At 42.6% G+C, this 26,886-nt stretch overlaps 1 protein-coding gene across 26 annotated transcripts in view; it reads left to right on the top strand.

Annotated features, from left to right (window-relative positions):
• The window catches only part of MAGI1 (membrane associated guanylate kinase, WW and PDZ domain containing 1), a 333,541-nt gene that overhangs the window by 228,341 nt on the left and 78,314 nt on the right, over positions 1–26,886 (top strand). For all 26 annotated transcript variants that reach the window (XM_030957051.1, XM_030957038.1, XM_030957054.1 and 23 more), the window contains exon 3: positions 17,134–17,253. In XM_030957051.1, the coding sequence (XP_030812911.1) occupies positions 17,134–17,253 (120 nt within the window). The remainder of the gene's footprint in view (positions 1–17,133; positions 17,254–26,886) is intronic.

The raw sequence follows: 26,886 nt of genomic DNA, 5'->3' as shown, positions 1-26,886 counted from the left end.
TTTGCCCTTCCCTTCAGGTTCTCCAAGCAGAAAAAAAATAACCTTCCAAGCTTCAACCACTAGGAACACCTTCATGTCTGGATGACCTGACAAATGATTCCTGCTTCTTACCTGCAGGTGAATCAGTGCAGTCTGTGTGACAGATTTGGCCTTCCATTTCCTTTGCTGGTGACAAGAAGTTTATCTTGAAACAGATCATGAGGGTGCAGCAACTGGTGTCTCCTGTAGCCATTACTACTCAGTGGAAAAAGGAGATAGAAGTGTCCTTATGGTACAGTGTGGGAGGGGTGTCCCCATCTGAACTTTTCATCCATCTTTGGTGAGAAGGTTGGGACTTTATCCCAAGGTCCCAGCTACTCATTTGAAGGATAGAGTCACTTGACTCTTGTGGATGTGCTACCTGTGGGCCAAGGGTATCAGAAACACCTGTAATGATGCAATTTCAGTCTCCAGGAGAGACAGAGGTTGTCCCCTGCCTTTGCTGTGGGGTAGAGGCAGCTGAGGAAGAGAGCAATCTAATTTAGCAGAGGTTTAACAGCTCCAAAAATTTTGATATGTGTTGGGGGCAAATCTGACGTAAGTGAAATTATGCAAAAAACCTGGCATTTTTTCCTTCTGATCTCACCTATTTTTGTCCAAGAGAGGGACTGAAACTCTGTGAGAGAGGGAGAAATTGCATGAGAGAAAGGCAGGAAGGAAATCTCATCACCATGGTCTCATGATGTGCTAAGCCAAGAAACTGCAGCCACATACAAAGCTGAGAGTTGCAGAACATGGGCCTTTTGGTTCATCCATCTCTTTCTAAATACATTCTCTCAGTTGTCTGTTACCAGCTTTCATTTGCCTGGACCACCAGCATCATCTGCAGCTGCCTGCAAGGTTGTACAGAATAGAATTTAAAATCAGCTGGCATTGTTTAAGTCCAAGTGCAGCCTGCTGAGGGCTGCCAGGCTGTGGTGCCCCAAGGGCTGTGCCATGCAGTCGCTTGGTCACTCTCCTCTACCTCCAGTGAGACTGGGAGGAAAAGAGGAAAAAGTAAAACTCATAGGTTAAGATAAGAAAAAACTAATAATGGAAATAATTTATTTCAATAAATATAATAATAATAATAATAATTTTAATGAAAATGAGAGCAAAAGAGGAAGGAATAAAATCCTCCACCCAAAACAGACAAACTATGCACAATGCTTACCACCTGCTGACGGGGGCTCAGGCCCCCAAACAGCGATCAGCTCCTCTTGACCAACTCCCCGTTGCTATACTCAGCACGGTGTTCCATGGTGTGGAATATCCCTTTGGCCAGCAGCCGGAGGCGGGGATGTGCGAGCGGCTCGGGGAGGGCAGCTTGGAGCTGAGCAGGTGGTGGGAGCCGGCACCGCGCTTATCTGGGTGGGAACGCAAACTTTTAAACCTTTAATCTGCAAGGCGAGGTTATGTAAGGCTGCCTGTGGAGGTGTGAGGCTCACCGGGCTGGAGGTGAGCGGGGCCGGGGGCATCATCGGGGTCCCGGAGCGGGGGAGGCGGCGGCAGCCGGGAGCTGCGGGGTAAAACCCGAGTTACAGGGCAGGGGATTGACTGTTCCTGTGTTACTGTGAATAAAGGGCTCTGTGAGCCCCCCGGGACTGTGCCTCGGAATGCTGGGGTGGAACAGGGAGGAAAGCTGGTCTGGCCGGGAGTGGGGAGGGTCAGCGGGGTCCCCGTTGGTCACCAGAGCTTTTGTCGTGAAGGGCTCGTCCTTATAGATCATCTGTAATTATTTATAATGAACATATTGATTATAGAGTTATATATGACAATATATAACAGTTCTGTATAGATTGATTGTATAATGATATATATAGATATAAAATTTATATATTCCAATTATTAAATACAGTCCTGGAGTGTGCAGAGCTGGGCTGGGTGGAACAGTGCTGCCCTGGCAGTGAGTCCCACCCAGCACTCTCCTCCATCCCTTCTCCATCCCTCCTCCATCACCATTCCTCCCCCAGCCCTGCTGGGAAGAGTTTGGGTCTGGACAATGCTCTCAGGCACACAGTGGGGTTGTTGGGGTGTCCTGTGCAGGGCCAGGAGTTGGAGGATGATCCGTCGATGATCCCTCCCAACTCAGGATATTCTGTGATTGAGTGTGTGGCCCTGCCTGTGCTGCAGAGTGTTGATCACAGGTGTGTAAAGGTCCTTGGCTGGATTTGAAGCTGAGTGTTGCTCATAATCCAGACACATGATCTCTTGCCCTTGGTAAGATGCAGCTGTAACAAATCCATAAATACTTGGCTGCTGAGCTCTGTCCTCGAGTGACTGCAGCGTAGATGTGCACTTTGTAAAAACTCATTTGAAAGAGGTCTGCTCTAAACAGATGAATGAGTTGGCTTGGATACCTTTGAAAAGAAAAATCCTCTTCTACCAGCACACTTTACAACTCTGACATAATTTACAACAGCATTGTCCTCTTGAAAATTCTGCTACATGATTACAGTGTTGCCAGCACCTGTGATTTTCAAACTTTAGAGGAGACCTTGAAGGAGGTAATTTAATCCATTCCTTCTACCTGAAGGCAGGAGCAGCTTTGCCTAAGCGTCATCTGTGAAAGACATGATAGGGAGTGTTATTTTTCTGCTCTTCATGGTTTCAAAGCACTGAGCACTTGTAGCTGCTAGTGCAGAGCCAGTCCTCCTGCAAACTTGAACTTTTGATGTTGAGCTCTCTCAAAATCTACCTGTAAGTGCTATAGTTTTTAACTAGACATTTAAATATCATCCTGGGAATCTGAAGTCCGTTCCATGGGAATGGTGTAGTGGAAAATAGGATGTCAGTATGTAAACAGGTGCTGTCAGCAGTCCACAAAGTTACTGGCCTGCATAACACAGAGTATACAAAATAATTTTCCTCTGCAATTACTTTCCTCTGCAATTCTGTTAGGCCTGGGAGAAAGAAAAGCAAGCACTGGATGTCTGAGAATAAGCAGCTTTATAAATCCAGTTCTATAAATATTGGGACCATTGGTACCTGACTAGCAGGTATACCACTCTAGATTTGTTCATTTTTATTTGTAAATTCACACATTGTGGTAACTTGTAGTCATGGTTTCCAATGAGATGAGGAGGGTAAGCTAAAGGTCATGAGATAGTACCACAGATAGCCTGTGGATACTTTCAGCACCTGAGCTTTCATTGTCTTCTCATGGCCACCCCTCCAGGCTCCCACTGATCCTCCTGGGAATGGTTTGCACACACCAGGTGGGGAATAAACCAGGAAATCACTCACTTGTTCATTAGAGAGGCTGTATGGGCAGGAAGAGTCACAGCTGCCACTGTCTGCTGTGAAGATTCCTTCTGAATGACCCTGATCTGTGTGCCTTGGATGGGAAATACCTGCTTAGGTGTGGTAGCAAGAGCCTCTCATTGATCAAAGCATGTTTCTCGAAGTTTGACTTTTTAAAAGTGTGCAAGCTCATTGCTGTGCATTTATCTTTCAGAAAAATTCCTAATCCAAGCTGTGGCTGATCAATGGTTGCATTAATTATGCACAAAAGGGTCAATTCTACCAGCCTTGTTCCCTTTGAAAGCTGCTTTACCCTGGGAGGAATTGACTTGCATTATGCAGGTTGGACAAATTCACCTCCAGTCTGAACTTCTGTAAAAGTCTCCAGGGAAGGTCAAGTTTCTGTTATTTTCAATAATAAATGAGATCTCCCACTGAGCAAAATGATCCAGGAAATCAGCTTTAGCTCTCAGAATAACAGTTTTGTGGTCTCTGATGGAGGGCTGGGAAGAAATGATAAGAGTTAGAAGAGAGATGAATGAATCTCTCCAAGCTGCAGGTTTTACAATTCTAACCTAGTAGAATTGGCTCCCAACACAAGTGTTAATAACTTTTTATTTGTTTTGAAGGTTGTCTCAGAGTTGTGATTTTCAAATACACTTGTTTACAGTCTTATCCTATCTCAAGTAAAATTTGTATAGGTGAAAGACAGCTACAACAATAAAAGAGAAGATGGTATTTGTGTGATAGACAATGATTTCTCACAGCTCACAGGAATGTCTTCCCTTCTACATGTTTTTCTGCCAAATGGGTGTTTGGAAGCGTTAATGATTGCGTTTTCCCCTTCAACTCTGGAAGTAGCCTAATTTGGCTGAACAGTCAGAGGGGAAAAAAGAAATAATTAATGTGATTCATTCATCTAGAAAGTGTAAAGCAGAATTTAAATGGCAATAGTGGTCGAAAAAATGCTATAGTGAATGTTTCAACTTCAGATTTTCTGTTGAGGTATGAAGTGATCTGAAAGGAGTGAGTGGCAGTTCATCAAAAGGATGTGTGTTTTCTTCTAACACTGTTTTATTGGCCCTTTCCAGTTATTAATCTCAGAATTGCTAAAATACATGGGATAATGGATGGTTGCTGTTCAGAGCCCTAATTTACTTTACTGCACAGTCACTGTGGGAAAGTGCTTTAGCTACTTTGGCTCTTTTGTATTGCCTGGAGAAAGAATTTTCCCCATGTGTTTTGCTCCAGAAGTCATCTGTTGTTTTTCAATGTATGCACATAAACAGCTCTTGCCATTATGCCTGAATATTGAGTCAGCAGTTCCTTGTGATGAAGCCATCACCAAGGCCTGTCACGTTTATCTGCACAGATCAGCATCCCAGAGCAGTAATGCTCTTAACTCCCAAACATTGTGTGCTAGCCACAGAGCTGTGGGACACCAGTGACCTTCTGCTGCTTCCCTCCTAATCGGCTCTGGCCTTGGGCTGCCAGCTTGGCTGTTCTGTGCCTCCAGAGCCCATCTGAAAAACGGGCACAGATTCATCTCCGCACCTTGCTGGAGGTATTTTGAAGGCCCATGTGCTGACAAATAAGACCTGCTTGTGTTTTTCAATGTGTGGTGGAAGATTGGGGTGTTAGTTTTATTTTTATTTTAAATATTTAAAATGCCTCCAATGGAATGATGTTTCATTCATTGACTTTGCTCACCCTCATGCTGCAATGGCAGAGGCAGCAAGGATTTCTTTTTTCTTTTTTTTTTTTTTTTCTTTCTGCAACTCATCCTTGACAGGATGAGAGAATATTTCTTTAAATAATGGTGCTGGGAGATGGAACCCCTGGCTCTCTCCAGCCCTGTCACCTCCACTAGTGCCATAGGCAGCAGTAGGGACTACCTTTAATCAGCAGTGTCCTGACTCAGAACCAAAAGACAATTTTTTTTTTCATTTTTCTTTTTTTTTTTTCCCCACAAAACATTTATTGCCCCAAGGCTGTTACCCTACAAAAGCTTGAGCATGTGTTTAACACCAATCAGGGAAATTGGTCTTGAAGCATTTGGGATATTTGTGTGCTTTGAACTGAGCAGGTGATTTGCAGCAAGTCCCATTATCAGTTCTGTACCAGCATCTGTCTGGCAGAGTGGTTTCACCTGCATCTCTCCTCTGAAGGACTCAACACAGCTGTCAAAGGATAAATGCTTCACACTTTGAAAATAAGTGCTGGAGTTTAAATCTAAACTTTATTTTTTTTAATAAGGTCTTATCTGTCATATGATACTCTTGTGCTGAAGAAAAGAGCAGTCTATCTCTGGTAATCACTCGACTGTCCTCTAAGTCAAATAACATACAGACACTTCTGAGAGAAAATCATCTCAGGGTTTTTCTAAAGCCTGCATCTGATTGTGTGCTTCCAGGCATTCATTTTCCAGGCATGCAGTGATCTAGCAGCATGAGAAATCAGATTTCTGGGGAAACTGTCTTCTCAACACCTCAGATCACAGCACCCTCCACCAACCATGTCTAAGCTGAGGAAGTAATTGGGGTGTTGAGGATTTCTTCCTTATCCTCTCTGTGATGCCAACACAACTGCCAGCTAAAACCTGGTGGTGTTTTTCTTTGCAGGGAATTGGAGGCAAGGCAAAGAACAGCTCATTTGTTTGGGCTGCCAGACAGTTGCATGAGGATAATTATTGTGTGCTGTTTATTTATGTTGGACTCAAACCAGTGGTGGTGGGGACCTGGAGATGCTCTGGAATTACTCACCGCAGTGAAAGTTGGAGCTGCTGGTGTCACAGCTCCCTGGGGCATCTGGTGGTGTCTGGTGCCCAGCCAGCACCAGCAGGGCATTGATAAACCAGCAAATGAATTTAAAACGGCATTTAAAATCGGGGCACTTGCAGAAAATTATTTGCAAGGAGCTAATAAAGTGATGGAGTGTGTAATGTGATGGAGTGATTGTTTTGTGTGAACGCAGAGCTGTAAACGAGTATGCAGGGACATTTACCAGAGAGAAGGTAGAGCTGGAGGTAATCAGAGGAAATGAAGCAAAGATCATTTAAGCCAAGCACTGGAGTATTTTATAGGGGTGTTGCTTGGCTTCAGAAAGGCAGAGTAAAGCGCCCTGTGAGAGGGTATCCTATGAAACTCCTAGGTGATGACAGGATTTGTAGGCGAGGTTTTTATTGTTTGTGTACAACTGGAAAAGCAATAAAATCAATGGATGGCTTGTGTACATTATCAATAACAGGACAGTTATTTTTGGATTGCACAGATGCAGAGTTATGCACTACCTAACCAGCAGGCTTTTGTTGTACCAGGAAATGTTTTAATTAAAAGTGAGGAGAATGTATTGGAACTTGAATTTTCTTTAGTATTCTATTGCGCTTAGAAAATGACAAGCTCTTTCTGTGTTAGAGCTGGTGGATTTGGAATTTATACAAAGGAACTGTAAATAGCAAAACATTGTTACAGTTTTTTATTTCAGTGAGGTAAGAAAAGATTTTAAATGTATGTATTTGATTTCTTTTACATTTTAACATTCCAGTTATCAATAGGGATGAATCTGAAACTCAAACACCAATCAGCTTCTCAGTGTTTGGCTTTTTTTCAGCATCTTGAGCTGTTATCTAATCAGCATCACAGAAGGTGAACCAGGAGAATGTTTTCAACCAGCTGAAGTGATAGCAATCATGAAGGACTAAAACATGCCTTGCATACAGAGCTCCTGGAAAAAAAAATGCAGGAATTGGTAGCAGTTAAGAACAGGTAAAATTAAGGGACAGGATCTATAGGGAATAGTGCCTAAATGTGCATATTGCTGGGTAGATCTGCTGTCTGTTCTAGTCCTTCCCTTGAGTTTTACAGCAAGTGCATCCATATGGTTACAGGAGTGCATTACATTTCTGCATCCTCCTTGCTATAGCACAGGCATTTGCAATTTTTTGTCAGTATTGAATATGAAGCTGGAAAACTGCTTAAGCAAAGGCCAAGGAAGATTTGTGAGGGAAAAAGAAGCATCTGAACCAAGGGTTGGTGAGTGGGCAGAGCCAAAACTTGAGGAGCCACAGGAGACTCTGACTCTCCTAGAGTGTGATGAGGTTCTCACAGTTCAAAGTCCATTAGTTTTATAGCATTTCATGGCTCTGGGCTAGGGGAGAAGGTATTCCATGGAGACAGTGTTTTCAGTGTAGGTTGTTCAGGGGAAAAGACTGCTTTTAATAACTATACTGATGTCCTGTGGAAGTGGGGTTGAATGGGGGTGGTGGTAGTGGTGTGTATTTGTTTGTTTTGTCGGTTTTTTGATTTTTTTTTAATAGGAAAGAAAAACTCTCTGACTCTTTCTTTTCAGTAGATTGGATGTGGTCACTGAAACAAATTTGAGGCAAAAAAGCAGTATGTTTTCTATGACTCTTTCTTTCTGTGGTGGAATTTTACAGAGATTAGACTAACGAACTGATCTTCCTGCTGTTAAGTTAGGTGTTTTATTTACTTTTAACTACAAATTAGAGGTCTGCTGCAAGGGCAATTAAAGTCAAAAAAGGAGTTTTATATCACATCCAAACAGGGATGACCCACATTGTGTTGTATCTCAGCCACACAAACAGCAAAAGGAGGTAAAAAATCTCTGTTGAGGCAGATGAGCTGTTGGACATCAAATAATCTGAAATTTAGTACTCTGGCTTTTAAGTGCAGAATATCTCTTCTTGGATATATGTGCACATATGTATGCAGATGTAAAAAGCAAGCATTGTTTTTGAAGAAAAGCTGAATTGAAATACTGCAGGTGTTCAGTCTGTGTTGGAAATGCCATTTATTATGAGCTTAATGATAGTATTTGATCTTAGGGGCATGTCTGAAGCCTTGAAGTAGAATAGAAAATAAGATATCTTGTTTTGTGGAATTTAAAAGGTTTTGGTATCCAGCTTTACAGAAAAGAGTTACTTTTTGTTTTCTTCCAACAGTGGTGTCAGCTTGTGTAGTGGTGCTGTTGAGGAATTCACCTGGTCCAGGTAGCTGGGCTCAAAAGATTGAGATGGAGATTGAAATGCAGGTTGAGCTCTGGGTGGGAGCCCCAGACAAGGGGCCATGAGCTGCCAACCTTTGGGATAACAAAGGACATGAAAATGGAGGATGCCAGCCAGGTGAATGGACACTGCAGGAGCCTTCCAGGCCCAGAAATTAAAGTCTCTGGCCTTGGGAGTGTGACTGTCAGGGTATTCTTCTTTTGGTTGAAATAGTCACACATACTGCCCAAACAAGTTTTCATTATTTTTTGGTAAAACTGGTTGTTGTGTTCTTGTTCACTGTATTTCTGCTTCAAAACTCCACTGCATGTCTCTCCCCAAATGGGAAAATTCCTCCACTGCTTCATGGCCGGCAAAAAGGATTGGTAAAGGATTGGAAAGGTATAATGTTTATAAAGCCCTTAAGTTTTCTCAGGAAAACTGAGCTTGGCTGATCAAACTTCCCTGGTTTTGTGTCTGTCTTTGCTCTGTGACTTGGCAATTCACCTTGTAAGAGTTTACAGTGTACCCAGTCCCAAATGTTCTGTCTTCCCTCATCTTTTCCAAAGCCCTTTTCTCCTAGCCTTTGGTCTGGAACATCAGGCAAAAGGTTTGAGAGCCATTTATTATTTATTTCTTAATATATCTTTTTTTATTTAATATTCTCTAAATATTATATAAAAATTAATATTTTAATATAAATAAATATTTAAAATCTTTATTTCTCTTATTTAGGAATAAATATTTCTATAAACAGGTAAGATTTATAATCTTACCTATTCTATGGTTCTACTCCTGTACAACCTACTCAAATACTCGTACCAAGCCACATGAAGATGTGATAGCTAATGAAATGCAGTTTTTAATACTACACTGGCTTAATCCAGCCCCTCAGCCAAACATCACAGGGAGTCAATGGCTGTTCTCTTTCTCAGCAGCTGGATGCTGCTACTGGCCCACTTCACAGCTTGGTTTAAAAATGAACTATGAAGCTCAGACTGGGCTGCACCTTCTCTTTGGCAGTTTGGAGAAATCAGATAGCTCTGCAAGCAGCCATGAAAAAAGCAGATATAAAGCATGATAGGTTATACCTCGTGATAAACTACTTCCTAAAATGTGGAAGGTCTCCTGTGAGTTAGGGGTGTTTTAAGCACTTCCCCACACACACTTTTGTCCTGTTGTATTTAATACAGATGTGCACATTGGTATGGAATAATCATCTGAATCCACTTGGTGCTTTTCCAGTGCTCTGCCTCGGTGGTGAGGCTGCAGGTGACTGATGTGGGAGCACCTCAGGGTCAGGCTGGGCTTGGGTGGAAATAGCCCAGAGTGAATGATCTACAGGATTAAAAATAACCAGCTACTCAGGATGCTCTGTAATTATCCACTGTATGTATTTTATTTACCACCCTCAGCCAACCTTTCCCAAGACAGACATTTCTGCTGAAAGTAACTATGATAATTTATACAAAGATGAAAGGTGGACCTTCTGAAATAAAGGTGTGTGCCATGGCTGCAGAATTATCTAAGCTTCTAAAAATGTATATGTGAGAGAAATGGATATAAGTGCATGCATATAATCACCTTGTTAATTTACTGTCAGCTAATTTCACTTTCTGTAAGTTGCATCCACACTTAGACAAATGGCAATTTTTATTCATTTCTGTGCCAGTATTTAGAAGCAGAACATTACAGTGCAATCTCATTACTACAGCTTTATTGATTTATAAAATTACACTTTATTACACTAATCCATATATTAGAATGAGTAGAACTGTGCATAGTTACAGCTAAGGTATTCTTGCCAAGGAGGTACATGGTTTGCCTTTTCATCAGCAGTTCACAGTTTAAATTAGTGGATGTCATGCTGTTGGACTCCAGGAACACAGGATTAATGGCAAACTCATTAGTTCATGAAGTTTAATCTTCTTGGTGGGTGTCCCACCTCGTGGGAAATAAGAGGGATTTGGCTGCAGGTGTCTGTGAGGTAACGGCAATCACTCAAAGAAAGGGATCTAGAGCTGCTGCTATTGTGAACCCGAGAATATTTATTCTTTATGCTTTATTTGTGCCAGAATACTCTTTTCTTTGCTTAGGAGAAAGAAAATGAATACTCTAAGGACACATTAGCAGGTGCCACATGGCAGTAGAACCACTGGTGGTACTTGGGTCAGGGGGGTGATGCTCTGTTGGAATATTTGGCGTAGATCTTTAAAACAGGTCTTTTTACAGTGTCTTTCTTGGAGGATGTGACAGGTTTTATACCCTTACTTCTCGTCATCAGGTAATTATCAGTTTTTTTAAAAATGATATTACAGTGGGGAGTGAACCCCTCTTGCTGAATTGGCTGTGCCTGGCCTTGCCCTGGTGTTTCACAACACACACAGATGAGCCGCAAAGCCCCAACACTGTGGCAAGTTATTTTTGTCCCTTTTAATCTGTTAGGCCCTGATCCTGATCTGTAGGGTTTCCTAAATCCCATTGATTTCTCCAGAATTAGGTTCCTGGAGTCCTTTGAGAGGCTGGGTTTGGCTGGTCTTGTGCTATTAACCAGAAACAAACCCACTCTCTCTACCTCAGAGCGCTCCGAGGATAAATGTGTTGAAGATTATCTGTGTTCTTATTTGGTGGCAGGGAAGGCCACTGAAATACCAAAAATAGAATTTATAAAGGACAAAAATAACTTGCTGCCTGGAGGGTTTACACAATCTGAGCTGTGCTGTGTGGCCCGGCTGAATCACTTCTCCGGGGAGGCTCGGGGCAGTCCCTGCCTCTGTGAGGGGAAGGGCAGGGACATGGACTGGACACAGCACCTCAGAGAGAGGGAGAGCAGCCTCTGTGTGTGCTGAGGTCAGCCTGCCAGCACCTGTGGGCATGGCTGGTACAGCCTTCTGAGCAAGAGGGGCTCCTCACAAGCTGCTGCTCTGGGATCCTTCTTTGGCCACCTACTGGAAAAGCAGGTGGGAGAAGGAGCTTTCCTTCCATCTCCCCCACGGAAGAAAAATTGCTTTAGGCAGCAGCCATGAAATTCATTTCTCTCTGAAACATGTCTGCAGAAAGACACTTCTGTCTTGGTCAGCTCTTTTCTGGGTTTAATCAGTCGTTCCTGCTGACCACAGTGACAGAAATTTGCTTTTATTCCTGCAGTTGTGTGTGTGGCCAGGAAGAGTCAATCAGCATCTGTTCCTGCATGTGCATCATTAACAGGGTTGGGAGTTAATTTCTAATGGCAGACAATTCTTCTTTGGATTGAATTTCTACTCCTCCACCAACACACCTTGAATGCTTGTCACGTTCTTGGGGTTTATTGCTGGCTGGAGAAGGTATGGACTGAATTTAAAATCCCAGAATGGGCTGCCTGAGTTTCAAGTTTCAGGAGAAAATTGTATTTATAAGCTGAGCATGTTTGGTTTGTAACAGATTGGGCCTGTCTGAAATGCCCATATTTTATGTAGTTACAGCTATGAGTGACCCCTCACCACAGGTACGTGGGGTTACAGTGTGTAATGGATTGCACAACAGTGTCCAAATACAATTCCTTTTACTTCTGTTGGGGAAAAAATAAGGTATTCTTAGTTTGAGTGACCCCAGAAGTCAGTAAGATAAGGTAGCTTTGTGTACAGTGTCTTCTTGCAGACAGGTTACACTTTATTTTTGTGAATGTGGATAAGGCTGTTTTTAGTACTGTGCTGCTGATAAGTTCTGCCTGGAGCTTGGCTGCTGATCAGGTTCCCTCTTGTGGAGTCAGACCAGGCTGTCTCTGTCTTTTCGCTCCTCCATTTGCTATTAGCAGATCTGTGAAGTTTGTTCTGCCTTCCAGTTATCTGGCACTATAGGTGACAGATGCAGGAGAGCCAAAGCAGGCTCTCCAAATTACCCTGTGATGAGAGGGAGGAAGGTGACCTCCAAACACAGGGGGAGGGAAGAGGGGCTGCTTTTCCTAATATGTTTCTTCTTTAGCAGCTGAAGAATTTTTCTGTGTAGGTGATGAGAGCAGTCTCTTCTTGCTGAATGAACAAAAATACCAATTTTTTTGGAACAATGAGAAGAGCAGCACCCTGCCTTCCTCCCACCCCAGCCTTCCCAAACCTCCCACAGCAGCACTTGGCCTTGCAGCCTCCTGACTCAGGAGCATCCCTGCACACTTCACATTAAAACCTTATTTACTGCAGTTCCACCCACTGCTGCTGACCACCAGAGCTTGAGCCTGTACAAAATATGGTTGTAGCAACTGTTATCATCACTTTGAGTGTACAGCTCCCACATTATCTGTCATTTTAAGAGAAGTTGGTCAGTGGAGATGAGGAGCAAATGGCTTGTGGTTTGATGAGATGTATTTTGGTGGCTCACCAGATTGTCACTGCCAGCCAGTGGAACTGGAGAGGGAGTTTGCAGAAATTACTGCTTTGCAAATGGGAGTTGTAGGTATTCTGAACTTGAAATGGTGACTTCCAAATGACTTGCTAGGGGCTGTTTTTGGTGCACACTAACAGTATTACTGCCCAAGAACGTTTTTCCTTTTTACATGGAAGCAATTGAAGTGACTGCAGCCCCATTAAGTCTTATTTTTAGATTACAATAAGCAAGACTCTGATTAATTTAGCAGCAGGGCATCAGTGAATATTAACAGCTTAACTTGAAGGCCTGGTAGATTGATAAAGAACTAAACAGCCCCTGAGTTGTATATTAGCAGTCTGGCCATGGTATAATTGAGGCTTGTGTTGGGTGGGTGTCAGCGTGGTTGATAGGCAGCACAACAGCAGAAGCTATTTGTCTTTTAAATGGGCACTTAAATTATTCAGCAGAGTAGCTGATAGTCATCAGTACATCTGAGCCACAGCTCAGTTATTCTAGGCCTGTGTGCACAAGCTCTAATTAGTTCAGGTACAGCCCTGAGCTCGCCTTGGGCAAACTCCCCTTGTCTAGAAGCAGTTTCTCAGGTGGGGTCTCCAGCCCATGAGGAGATCCCTCTCCTGTGGCCCAAGCATTAGGGATGCATAAATAAACTGGGCTGCAGATAGCTTGGGGGTGATAACCAAACCAACAGCTGGGCAAACATTTTATCTGAGCCATTCATGTTAGATGTAGTTTTACTTCCTCAGCCCACAAGAGAAAGTAAAAACGGCAATGCTAACTAGTAGCTTTATATTTTTGTTTTCTTAAGTCTTCTGTGGTTACAGGAAATTTGAGAAATTTCCCTGTGAATGTAATGTATCTAACTAGTTGTGTATGCTGTGGGATATGCTAGCCAGATAAAACTGAAAGCTTATGAACCATTAAATGTGCAGAAGGAGTTGGTAGCCACTCAGTTTCCCCTCCAGTTCCTTCTTGTTGCAGCATTAGCAATTCTGAGGTAATCACACAATGGACATAGCTCAAATTAATTAGCTAAATTGGTACCTAAAGGCAGTAAGATTTCATGCCACTTAATATTTCAATGCAAACAAGACAGGCAACTAAACATATTTAAATATGATTGGCTCATCTTCTGGAGTGGAGTATCTTATCTTTTGTTTGGGCTAAATACAACTCTCATTGTGCTCAATTTATTCTGCCATTAGCAGCAGTCTGACCTGCTATTAGCTCTGATAAAAAGTAGTCATCCCCTTCACTGAAGACCATCCTGTGGTAAGGATGTTGAAATGCAATTTAAAGGGGGAAGGAGGATAGACACACTTTGCTTTTGTACGTAATTAAGCCGTGCTAGTGATGGGAGACTTAATTACAGTGGGAGTTTATCAGCAGAGAGCTGCAGCGGTGGCCAGCAGGCTGGGATGCTGCTGGCCTGTGCACACACAGGCTGCCCAGCCTTGGAGCAGTTGTTCCAGGCTGTGAAGGGGCTCTGGCTGGAAGGTGCTGATTATTCCCAGTGTTGTGCCTGGGAAAAGTCACGGAGTTTGTGCCTCTTGGCTTTCTTCTCTTCCCCCTTTTCTTGCCGCCCGCCCTCTCCCCCCACCCTCCTTGCGAAGCAGCCCTTCTGGCTTTGTTGTAAGTGTGGTTTGTAATCATTGTACACATCCCAGATGGTTCATGAAAACTCTTTGAAATGCCATCTGCCAGGCGTGTGTCCAGCCGGCAGCCTGTCATTCTGCTCCAAGAGGAACGGAGGCGGGCTTTCCCTTCCCCCTGCCTGCCTGGATCGCAGTCGGTAACACTTGCTCAGATGTGGAGCAGGATAACAGCCCGAGCATCTGCAAGCAATCTCTGCTCCAGACAGCAACATGGAAACTTGTTGGGTTTTTTTCCTTCGCCCAGATAAGATATCCCAGCCAGTGCAGTTTTTATTTTCCCCGGGTTTGCTGCTGAGGACCAGCTGAGGTGACAAATGTTATCTCTGTGATGCAATGTTTTCCTTTTCTGTGGTGACTTTCCTAATGCTTTCTGAGTGTGTTGCAGGCACAGCTGCGTGGTTTTTTTGACTTGAACATATTCAGGAAATTAAGAACACTGAGATGAAACAAATAGATCCATTAAAATGGCTCAGAGGAATTATGGCAGAGATATAATTGTCATGTCAAATAGGCAGCCAGCACTAGTAAACTGCTGACTGTAATTTCACCGCTATAAAAATTCAGATGGAAGGAAAAAATGATTAATAAATATGCTCTGTGGGAAGATAGAGATAAAGAGAAGGAGAGGCTTTAAAAGATAAGGTGAAAGCAATCCTGAAGTTCCCTGATCTTTGTGTCTCATCAATGTGTTAGTAGTTATTGGGAAAACACAGTCCTGATCTTTGTCATTCGGCTCACATGGCTGGGGGTGACGTTTACTGATTGATGAGCAGTGCTAGAGAGTCTGATTCTCACTTCCATTGTGCTCTGGGCATGGGACAGCTACAGCATACCACTGGTCAGAGCTGTTGGTGTGGCTTTTCATCCTTCTTGCTTCCCAGTCCCAGCCAGGTTCAGGAAAATGTGTCAGTGGCCACCAGACACGATGCCCTGGGGAGGGTCCCCAGAGCCCCAGTGGCAATTCAGTGCTCAGGGAGGAGATGTGGCATCTGGGCTGTGATCATGCTGGCTGCTGGGTGTGTGCTCCCTGCTCCTGGTGTGCCAGGGAGGCTCCTGAGTGAGCCTCTCTGCCTGCCTTGGGATGGAAGCACCAGCATGGGGCAGAGAGGGGCACATAGTGCAGCTCCTGCATTCCTCTGGACTAGATCTGTGAAAGAAAATTGTCTTCTCTTGCAGTCTACCCAGTAAATATTGCTGTAGCATTGCTATAAGCATTCAGAAATACAAAAAATGCAAGACTGAATCCTTTTCAAATAGGAAAGAGTAATTCTGCTGGCAGGGTACAGATATTTCCATTCCCTTCCTTACTTTTTCCCCTTCCTTCACCCATTCATAAAGCTCCAAGAGGAGGAATGATGGAAAAAAGCACAGGAATTTATAGACTCTGAAGGCTGATGGTAAATAATAAAAAAGAGAGTTTCTATTTTGAAACAAGAAATGGAGGATGTTAGAGAAAGTGGATGTCAATCAAGGAAATTAATCTAGTGATAGTCTTTCAAGGGTGTCACTCTGTCAAGACTGACCTCTTGAGCAGTCTCTCAGATGAATAGGAGATAAGCAGACTTTCCGCTTTCCTGGCACTTGAGGAAAACATTTGCCAGATGCAGGCATGGTAAATTTATGCTCTTTCAACTTCTGAGAACTGGAATCTTCCCAATTAGTTTTCAGAAGCTCAGCTTCTCTATTCTTTCTTCTGTCCTTTTATAAAGGGTTTAAGAAATTGTATGCACTGAGAAGACACTGCCCAGGGGCCAGAAGAGTCGCTCAGAAGTGAGAAATTATGGTTTGTTGAATGTTAGGTATGGCTTCCACATCTCTGAAGTTATTCCCAAGCCAGCAGACTGGATTCAGCCACAGTATTCAGACACCTCCAACTCTGTAACTCTGGTCATTCTTCCAATATTCAGTTTCCTGTGCCATCTGTAAACCTGTCATTTGTATTTAATCTCAGATGTACAGAATCCAGAGTCATGGAAAATAAAGGCTGTTGAACAGAAATGGATCCTTATCAATGAAGCTGTGCTCAGTGACCTAAAATGCAGCATCCCAAGTCATCTTAGGAAAAAAGAAGTAATGAAATGACTCATCTTACACTGTGCTTCAGAGTGCTGTAAATTGGCCAGAAGGGACAAGAGTTTCAGAGCTGGCAGAGTGGCAGTGATCAGAGCCAGTTCTCCATGGGCACTACAGAAATTGTTGAGTGCTGGAGAGAGACTGGGTGTGACTTATTGCTCAGAATAGTCCTGAACTGGAACCAGCTTGTAGGTGAACTCTGTGAGAAGAGTTTGTCAGGTTGTCTCTTCAGTGAGCGTGTGTGGATGGTGCATCAAAACCATCTCATGCTATTTTTTAATGCTGAATAAAAAATAATAGCATGAATAGCGATGAAACAGTAAGAAGAAACAAGGGAGAAATTATGTTTATGATGTGAGAGAACATTTGATGATACAGGATTAATGGAACCTGGAAAATAGTTGCCTTATCTGGTAATACAGATTGCAGTTTTAGTGAAGTATGAGAGACAATGTTAACAGCAGGAAAGTAATTGCTGGCATATTCCCAGTACCAAACTTTTCCAGCTGTGTTTTTGGACACAGAGATGAGAGATTTCTTTGCCAAAGTCTTTCTGAGAACACAAGAAACATCCCTCAGTTGTTTTGTTCTAATTGGTGCCACCAGTTCAACCTGAAATCTGTGTCTTGTTTTTACATGGGCTCCTAACTTCAAACTTCTTTTGACCCTTGTAGCTCACAGAACTGTGTTTTACACATACTCTTGTATCTTTGTGAAAATTTGTTACTGTCCCTTTTAAGTCTTGATAAGAAAACAACTCTGATAATGTTCTGATTTTCCTTTCAGGCACAACCCGCCCTCCGAGAGAAGGAGAAGTGCCTGGTGTGGACTATAACTTTCTGACTGTGGAGGAATTCCGGGAGTTGGAGCGAAGTGGGACCCTTCTGGAAGTAGGAACTTATGAAGGTATGGAGCCAGGGGCAGTGAAAAAGCACTTCAAATACCTGTAATACTTCAACCCCAATCCAACATCACATTTGCATCAATCTCACTCAAGTTAGGACCTTGTTTCCATCTCAGTGCTCTGCTTCCCTTTTCTCTGGAACCTGAGAGAGGGAATTCCAGTTTTGCTGTGCTTTCATCTTCTACCTTCAAGTTAACTGCCTGAAAAGATCAACAGTAGGCCAGGAAAATCCAATATATAATCCTGTAACATACTGGGGCAGTGTGCATTTATCCTTTGTGTCCACTAGGGCTCATCTCCTTGTTCAGTTTTTCTTTCTTCCTGCTCTTTCTCTTTCCTTGTCTCTTCCCTAAATACACTTCCTTCATCACCCAGTTGTGTGTCACTATGCAGCTACATGATGCACTGCTTTTGGGTTGTTTTTTCCCTTATTCTTGGATAATTGCTTATCACTTGGGTCATTGTGTTGATCCTTTTTACAGCACAACTTTGCAAACAACAGTACTGAGACAGCCAAGGGGCGCTGAAGTGTCACCAGGGTGAGAGAGCAAAAACAGCTCCAGAGAAATGCAAGGCAAATTGGCCATTTTTAGGTATACAATAGGATTTGCGTTACTAAATCTGCAGTCTGTAGCTCCTTTAAATTGAAAACTCTTTTTGGAGTGGGTTGGGGTTTTTTCCCTCAGGAGAACATTCAAATGTACCTCTTGACAAGACAATGAAAAGAAATACTTTACAGGTTTGAAAGTCCTTCCAGTGTACTTCAGCTCAGTCATTTCATATTTCCATTTGAAAGAAGTTTAATGGTTCTTTCTGTAAATCTGACCCTATCCTTGCAGCCGTATTCTAATTATTCTTTATAATAAGAAATATGGAATACATTTAAAAATACAAACTACACACAACTAGCCAAAAGTCTTTGAAAAATAGTCATCAAACATGAGCAGAAAAAATTGTGCCATGTGGTTTTGGTGTTCAGGGTCTGAAGAAAGAGTCCTGAAATACTGTTTGTCTACTTCTTTAAAAACTCCTTTTTAAGGGCACCTTTAAACCTTATGCTCACTCCCAGCTGCAGACCTGGTTTGCATGAAGATGCTTAATGTATAATTTGGTTTCACTCTTCCACTTCTCTGAGCTGATTAGCTCCATCAGCACCAATGCTAACGCTCCAGCAGCAGCTCTTCTCCAAAATGAGCTTTTTCCTCTCTGTGTTTCTAATTATAACACCAAATTAGTTTTCTTTGTTGTGGTGCTTGAAATAGATCAGCTGAAAGGCCTCGCCATTGCTTCCTGATCTATTTGTTCTAGTGACCTTTCCACTTGGAAAGACAAAATGGGTAAGTGTCTGTAAGCTGGCTCCTGGGACATGCTGGGAATTAGTTCTCAGGAAATGCTGAATCCACCTGGGACAGTTAGAACACGGTCATTTCACTGCTTATGTGATTATATGCAGCAGCAGCTCAACTGTTTAGGTTTCATGGCTTGCTCTTTTCCGTTGTTGGAGATGAGGTTGATTTCTCATAAGTCTAATGTGTATTTCATTTCTGTGGGTGATAGAAGTGTCTGAACTTTAAAGGAATAATTTGTCAGAAGTGCTGAGAAGCTTCTTTGCCCGTTGACATCAGTGATGCTGGTGCATTGTGGTTCTGGAGTGCTGGCCCATGGAAGGAAAAATCAATAAGAATAAAGCAAATAATGATGATGCATGTGTGCACATATGCATCAAGACACATTACTATTTGATTGCAATGTGAAATAAATAGAGTTCATTTTTCACTTACGGCTTAAAGAAATTATTTTGCTGCCTTCTGAGATTTCTTAATGGCTTTGTTGTACTTTTTTTGGGAAATCTTATTTTACAGCTGTATTGATCAAGACAGTGTTGATCTTGATTAGATCTTGGAAGATGGGATGATTCAGACTTGATGCTGCAATCACAAGTAATTTTATCTATAAAAAAATCTGCCAAAAACCCAAACCACAATGCAAGTTAGACTTTTTATGGCCAAGTCTCTGTTATTGTCCGTCTTTACAGTCTTAGATGTTTTAATTATCACTTGTTTTTGCTGCATTTTGCTGCCATATTTTTTTTAATAGGTGTTCCACTATGATAAATTTGACTGTATGTTTGATCAGTGGTGGCTTATTTTAAACCAGAGAAATAAAACCCAACACAAGGAAATGATCTTCTAGTTCTACTTGCTGTGCTGAGTAGAAATCAGAACAATTGAAGAGATGCTGTTGCTTGTGATTTAATGCTCTCAAGTGATTTAGAGATGAAGGAAGAGGAATGCTATGAAATGGACTTGTAGGGATGAGGAATGGGGAAGTTTTCATGCCAGCCACAAGCTCATGTGGCTCAAGCAGGCTGATGGGGCACTGTGGTCCCAAGGACCCTTCTGGCCTTGTAAGCATCAGCATGTGGTGGTGGAGAAGATGGACATAAAGTCACCTGGATACTGTCACTGGGAAAAATCTTACAGAAGAAGGGGCAACAGAAACATTTAATAACAGTTACTGAAGAGAATTCTGGGGAGAAATGTTAGAAAACAGGGAGGTATCAGAACAGGGGTAATACACAGGACTTTGATACTGATACAGATACTATTGATTTGGAAAGAATAAAGAACAAGCAGAAGAGAAGAGCTGAAAAGCACAAAAAAGTAGGAGAGTGTATCAGATTTTCAAAGAACAACGTGGGTTTTGAAGGTGCTCTAATTGCAAAGAGAAAGTGCAAGCTGAAAAGAGGTGTTGCTGACCTGCAGGGCTTTGTAATGCCATTATTATTTCTGCTGGTGCACTCCAAATAGGTTCCTCTGGGCAGCTTTTGATTCACATCCCAGTGAAGGCAGAGCAGGCATGGCAGCTGCTGTTCTGGTCACCTCTCATCTCCCTGGTGTGTTCTGCACCCAAAAGGCTTCAAAAAATGTAATCAGGTGGGAGGGGGCAGTGGCAAACCTTAATTCCTGGGGTTTTCAGTTTGGGTTTTAGCGTCCTGATTTTTAACCATAAAGCCCAGAAACATCATCTTTCCTCCCCTGATGAAAGCTACATGTTGATCACATGAATCCAGCAGCTGGAGCTGGAAGACCTGCTCAGAACTGTGGTGCTGCCCCAGTATTGGTGATTCTGCCCCACGTGTGTGCTGCACTCAACCCTCTCAAGCCAGTTAGAAATTCCCATTGACAATACTCATTAGGAAGGAAAATTCTTTTTAGGCTGCACATCGTCTAGGCCTTCTGGTGGATAGGAAATCGCTGTAATTGTAGTCTCAGGCATTTATTGACTGCTCCTTCAGGGCAGAAAATACTGATGGATGCATGGAAGTAATTGTGTAGGTTACTAATTATTTAGCAATTACTTCTGCATTTGAATTGCAGGCTCCCACAGGCACCCCAAGGGAGGGCTCTTTTGAGCGCAGCCACCGCTTCCAGATTTTATTCCCATTTTTTTCCCCAGCTGCTGAGTGGCCCTGGGCAGATCAGGTGGCTGCTCTATACTTCAGGTTACTGGCCTGAAGAATATTAGAACAACACTTACTTCTCTCCTCATCAATATTTCAGCAGATCCCCTGTGCTTGCAGCTATCTGCTGTTTGAAATAGGAGGGGGCGAGGGGAAGCCACGGCGTTCTGGAGGGCTGTGCTGCATTCAGGCACTCAGCCCTGCAGAGGGGAGCTGTGCAGAGGCACGCAGGGACCTGGGCAGGGGGGCTGGATTTTGAATGGGGATGGCTGGCTTTGGTGAGGATGTGTGAGTGAATGCCTGCCCAGCACCTAGTGATCCTCAAAAGAAAAAGTGCTGCACTTTATAACATGTGAAGGGTTATTACATTATAGAGTATTATCGTCAAGGCATCATCTTTCATTCTCAGGACAAGTGTTATGTGATTGCCAAGAGAAGTAATAAGTAATCTGCATTAGTCTCATGACTGAGATGTAATGGGGTGACTTGCTAACATTCTCCAAGTATATAAAACTATCTACTGGAGACAGGGTCTCCGATTGTGGTACTTAATGATTGTAATAAATTACATTAATAGTGCAGTTTGAATTTCAGCCCAAGTAGAGAGGTGTATTCAGCAACATGCTTCAAATCAAGATGCCTTAGCCTAATTTATCTGATGTGCTGGCTCTCCTTGGGCTTCTCTGCAGCAGCCACACTACCCCAGCTGCTTTAGCAAAATGGGTGGATTATTTTTGCTGGTGCCTTTGCCGCCTGTGGGTGTCACCAGCTCAGTCCCACCTGGAAATGAGAGCTGAGCCTGTGGCAGGCAGAATGTGAGGGGAAGATGGGAGAGGAAGGGTGGCAGGTGCTGGGGATGCCTGTGCAGGTGAATAACACGTTAATTAGACCCACTGATTTTTGTCTCCAGACTAGAGATTGTCTCAATAAATCATAATGGCTTCTTTAGCATCCTTATAATGTGTGACACTGAATATCCACACACGAATACCTGTGTACTGCAGAATGATTCCTCTTCTATTTTTGTCTCTTAATACTCTGCTTGCCTTTTGTCTTGTTATTTTTTAAACCACTGGTAGAGAAAAAAAGGCAACCCCTTGTTGTGTATATGCACAATTATCAGTGCTAACCAAGCATGAGTGCTGCTGTACTGAAGTGTCATCTGATAACAATGCTTCGTTCTGCAAACAGCTGAAGTGGTACCTGAGTAACTCTTGTTCTCTAAAAGCAAATATTCTAATATCTGATAGGGGGTTAGAGTGGCTTTGAATTTCCTGCAGCATTCCTGACTGGCTTCTCCCTCTCTCTGCACTTTCAATAACAAGTTTTTCAGTGTGAGCTCTGTCAGAAATAGTTCATTAGCACTCACGTGTTTTAAAACAGAAACCTCAGGGAAAAGGTTCCCAAACACCTCTGGCAAAAAAAGAGATATGGTGGATTAGTTGCTTTCTTCTGAAGTTAGAGTTCAGGTTATTTCAGGCATCATTTACTGTGTAACCATAGCTTGATGTGTTGAAGGCTGTTCCTAGCAGTCCAGGCACATTTTGGCATTGGTTTTTTGGTGCAGGATGTTCTTGGGGCTCTCCAGCAGTGGCTGCTTCTTGCTGGTATTACCCAGCTCCTGTGCAGAGGCCTCCCCAGACTGCAGCATTTCCCTGCCTGCAGACTCCCTGCCACTGCCTTCCAGAGAGGGGAGGTGCTAATGGGACACATCCTCGTGGTGGGACTAGACACATAAATATTTTACTATTTGCAAGAAGCGTTTCATATTGCAATGGCTTGACAGGGTGTTTTCTTTATTCCTGCAGCCCTGTGCTAGAAGGGTGTTTCCAGCTGCTTCTTCTGCTTTCTGCATACACCATCCACAAGTGCATGTTTATTTATGTTCCCTGTGATATTTTTTTGATCTATTTGAATGTGGATATGGCAGTTTATATAGCACAGGTGGTCTCATGGAACACCCTGAGCCTCCCCAGCCCTGTCCTGGTCCATGGTAACAAGGTTGTACTGTTTGTTTGTTACTTTTAGTATCATTGCTTTGGTTTAGGATTTTTCCATGCCTTAAATGTGCTTGGATACACTTATACATGAGTGCTAACAATAGCATGTGGTAACACCTAGTGATAACACAGCAAAAATGAGAATAAGTAAGAGGGATTTCTTCTGTGGGTGACTTTCTCCTGTGCTGCCACTGCCTTTAGGACACTAATTGGAGTATATGTTAAATTTCAGACCTATGTGCAGTTTGTAACAGTTTGACTTATTTAACAAGAAACCCAAACTGATCTTTCACTTAACCTCATCATTAATAACCACAAAAATTGACAGAGCATCTCCTATTTCAAGGAAATGTAAATATTGTAGGTTGATTTCTCTGAGCTCTCCTTCATTGCCTGTTTTCCTTCCGATCCAGCTGCTGCATCTGCAACCTCCTCCTGGTTGCCTGGATACTCTGAATTTCCTCAAGGCAATTGCTAATCAATGTGCAGTTGCAGCTAGGTGAATCCTGCAGACAGCAGCCAGATCTGTCATCTAGATGTGGAAATCTGTAGCAGAATGTGATCTGGGAGGAGAACAGACAAAACACCATGGCAGGAGCTCTGTTCCCAGGAACCAATTCATCCTGTGCTAATCAGACACAAGCACTCCTGCTGGATTACATGAGCAGAAGCTCTTCTGCTAAAATTAAGGGTCAATTGTTTATGTTCTTGTACAGTGCAGAGAAGGGGAGCTGAGTCTCAGAAAATAAAACAATTACATTAATAATTGCATTTCAAGTCTTCGTGTCAAGGCCTTGTTTAATTTTGCTGCTTATCTCCAAGTGTCTTTCCCAAAATACCCATTTTCACCTAGACAGAAAGCTATGAAGTGCTTTTTGAAACATGAGCTATAATGGAGTCCTTGTTAGCACAGAGTGGTGGCTTTGAAGATGAGATGCACTTCTCATGGACACAGGGCCCTCTGTGCTGCACTGAGGCTTTTGAGATTCTTGGGATCTTTATAAAATTAGAATTCACATGTAGGCATGAGTAAATTCAGAACAAATCAGTAAATTCTTCTTGGTCCTTTGCTGAGGCACAAATGCACTCCCAGGCATAGACATCTTTCTACCAGAAAGGAGAATGCAGAGCAAACACCTACAGCTTAAAGTGACTCAAATATGTGGTTTGGGAGCACATTCTTCAATTGCTGTAATTGCACCATCACAATTAATGCTCAAACTCATGATTGACCTTGCAGTTAGCTACTCTGGACCTTACAGTTAGCTACTGTGCCTTCTTCCACCTCTCCATGTCAGCTCCCTGTCCCCACCCCAGCAGCCTCTGTGGTCTCCTTCTCCCTCTCTGCTTTAGTCCCATTCCCCTTTTGAATCTGTTTGATTTTGCCTCTCTTCTTCTGCATTTCTAGTTCCAGGAGCAGCATCTTGGCTGGATGGAGTCCTTTCAGCCCAAATGGAATTGAATTCAATGGCGTGAATTCAAGGGTTTTATGGAATAGATTCATAGATATTTTACTTAACTAGTTGGTGTGTTTTTGTGAATTGTATTTTAAATTTCGGGTCACACAAACAATTTAAGGTGAATTTACTGCCCATCAGGGGAATACTTAATAAGAATGCTTTGTTATTTGAAATGTAAGACAGATTTTCCAAAAGCAACACTGTCTGTCAAGAGAACTTTCTTTTTAAGTTTTAGAAAATTTGCTTTAATTCAGGACAGGGTGGAAGCTGCTGTAGATTGCTTTCATTGATTGTGATCACTGCTTGAATTGGCAGAGCAGGAAGTGTTATGATGATGAGAACTTGTCTTATTGTTGTGATAAGCTGTTACCAAAGTCTAATTACTGGTGTGATGCTAAAATGTGTAAGCTGCCGACACTTAAGGAGATGAAAAGAACCTAACTCATTCCAAATAGCTCTTCTGTTTGGGATTTTTCATTATTATTGTTATTTTTGTGCACTCTCCTGAGTGGTGCTTCAGAGTGCATGGATTAAGTCATGGATTTGGCTGCAGATGCTGCCATCAAACTTCAGCTGTGGTTAAGTAAGTTTTAAGCACCAAGGGACTGAATAAAATAATGGTTAGTGAAAAGTGCTGACGAGGGATTCAGTTAATGGTGTGTGCATCTGTGGAGTGAGTGGGTTGTTATTAGCTATTAATTCAGGTGCTGGAGGCAGGATCCAAGTGTGATTAAGAGCAGGGTAAGGGGTAGAGGCCCAGTTCCCATAGGAATTGCACATGGGAATGTGCCATTCCTGCCACACTGGCTGCTTCAGAGCTGGCATTTCCACAGAAAAGTAGAATTTCCTGCAATCTTTTCCTGGAAATTTCCATTGTCTGGGGGACAGAGACATCCTGTTGGGGTCAGAATCCTCAGAAGTTTTGCAGAGCTTCACCTGAGCTCAGCACCCTGGGGAGTCCTGCCCTAACTGCCGTGCTGACTTCAGAAAACGTTTTGGGATCCTCTGGGATGACAGATGCTTGTGTATGCACATGTAACATGCTGTTAATAATTAGAGCTGATTGGATATTCAGTACAAATTACACTGGCTATGAAGTTAGCCCCTTCTTTGGGCTTACAAGTGGCTCACAAAACACTGTTAAAGCCTATTTTTAAATGTATGTTTCTTCATAAACATTGATAGATTTAATTTGAACGAATAATGTCAAGTCTGAGTGTTGTAAAACTCTTGCTGGGCTGTTCACTGTCAGTTGTTAATGGAGCATGTTTGGATTTCTGAGTCACAGTGTAAATATTTTCTATTTCCAATGTTGAGGATGAAACATGAGGTTTGATGATTATTTTTACCAGTCCCCCCTAATAGTGTGTCTGCTCCCACGCCCAAGCCCACATGCCATGTCTTCAAAAATAACTGCTTAAAGAAGAGAAATAGGGCTGACTGCATCCAGCAAACACGAGGGAAAGACAGCATTTCCATTTTCTCTCATTTTCCATGTCACCTGGAAGATGGGTTGGAGCATTCTTTTAAAGATTTTCATCATGAGCTGGGTTATTTCCCCAACCTGTTTGTCCTTGTGGGAATCTGAAGGAAGAGCTCTGATTTTTTCGAATATTGACTCAGGCTTAATCTGCCTCCTGTGGTGAAAAAAGAAAAGTTCAGCCCCAGTGGCTACATTTCCCAAAAACCCCACACACGGAGAGCCATGCTCAAATTCATATTTGCTCTTTTTATATGCTCATTTATATTTACAGGGATCTTCTAAGACAGCACACTGTCTTGGTAGAGAGTAATTATTCACTAATGTTAGTACCAACAACCATGGCTGGTTTGAAAAATGACTCATGATTTTGGTGTAAGAAATCCTGAAATACTTCAGAGAAGCCTGCTTTTCTGTTGAGGAACAGCTCTCTGTGGACTGGTAGGAACTCCAGCTTTGCTGTTGCTAGAGGAACTGAAGGGGAACAAAATTCGAAGATATAATCATACATTTCTCCTTAATTGGAGGAGGGATGGTGCCATCTGTGCTTTGCTGTTGTCCGGGGGAAATAAAACCCACACTATCAACATCTATATATCCCCTTCATCCTCCTTGTTGCATCCATCCTAAAGAATTTAACCAGTAAAAACAGACCCAAAATAACTTCTGCATAAAATAGTGATGTGCAGTGCTATAAATAAAAGTGATTTTCATGTGTATGGCACACACATGGCTCTCTCTGCTTAGCAGTTAATATCCTTAGAAAACTTTTATTTTCTCTAGAAAACCAAACAAAGCAACAACCTGAAAAAACCCCAAAAAACCACAAAATCCCAGAGTAGTGGTGTTCTTCATGAAAAAGAGGATAGATGGGAGCAAGGTTAATTATCCTTTTTTTTTTTTGCCCACCTACGTTTGTATTTTCCCTTTGCACTCCCTCTCCCCCATTCCGCCTCTTTTTGTATAAAACAGTTCTGCAGTATTTAGAGCATAAGAATTATTTCTCTAGCAGAAACTGCAACCTGCTTGCAGAGCCTCTGTACCCATTAGAGGCTCTTTCCAGAAGCAGTAATTTCCTTCTCCCCATAAATTATGCATCAATGTACATTTAAGATTCTGAGATGATGAACAGAAGATGAAAGCGCCGCTGCTCCCGTGGAGCTGCATCCACGTCCTTGTGTACAGGCTGGAGCACACCTTGTTCAGACAAACCTGCACGTGTTGCTGTCCTG

The sequence above is a fragment of the Camarhynchus parvulus genome, chromosome 12 (assembly GCF_901933205.1).
Source record: "Camarhynchus parvulus chromosome 12, STF_HiC, whole genome shotgun sequence".
NCBI lineage: Eukaryota > Metazoa > Chordata > Aves > Passeriformes > Thraupidae > Camarhynchus > Camarhynchus parvulus.
This window is presented reverse-complemented; position numbering and strand designations above follow the sequence as displayed.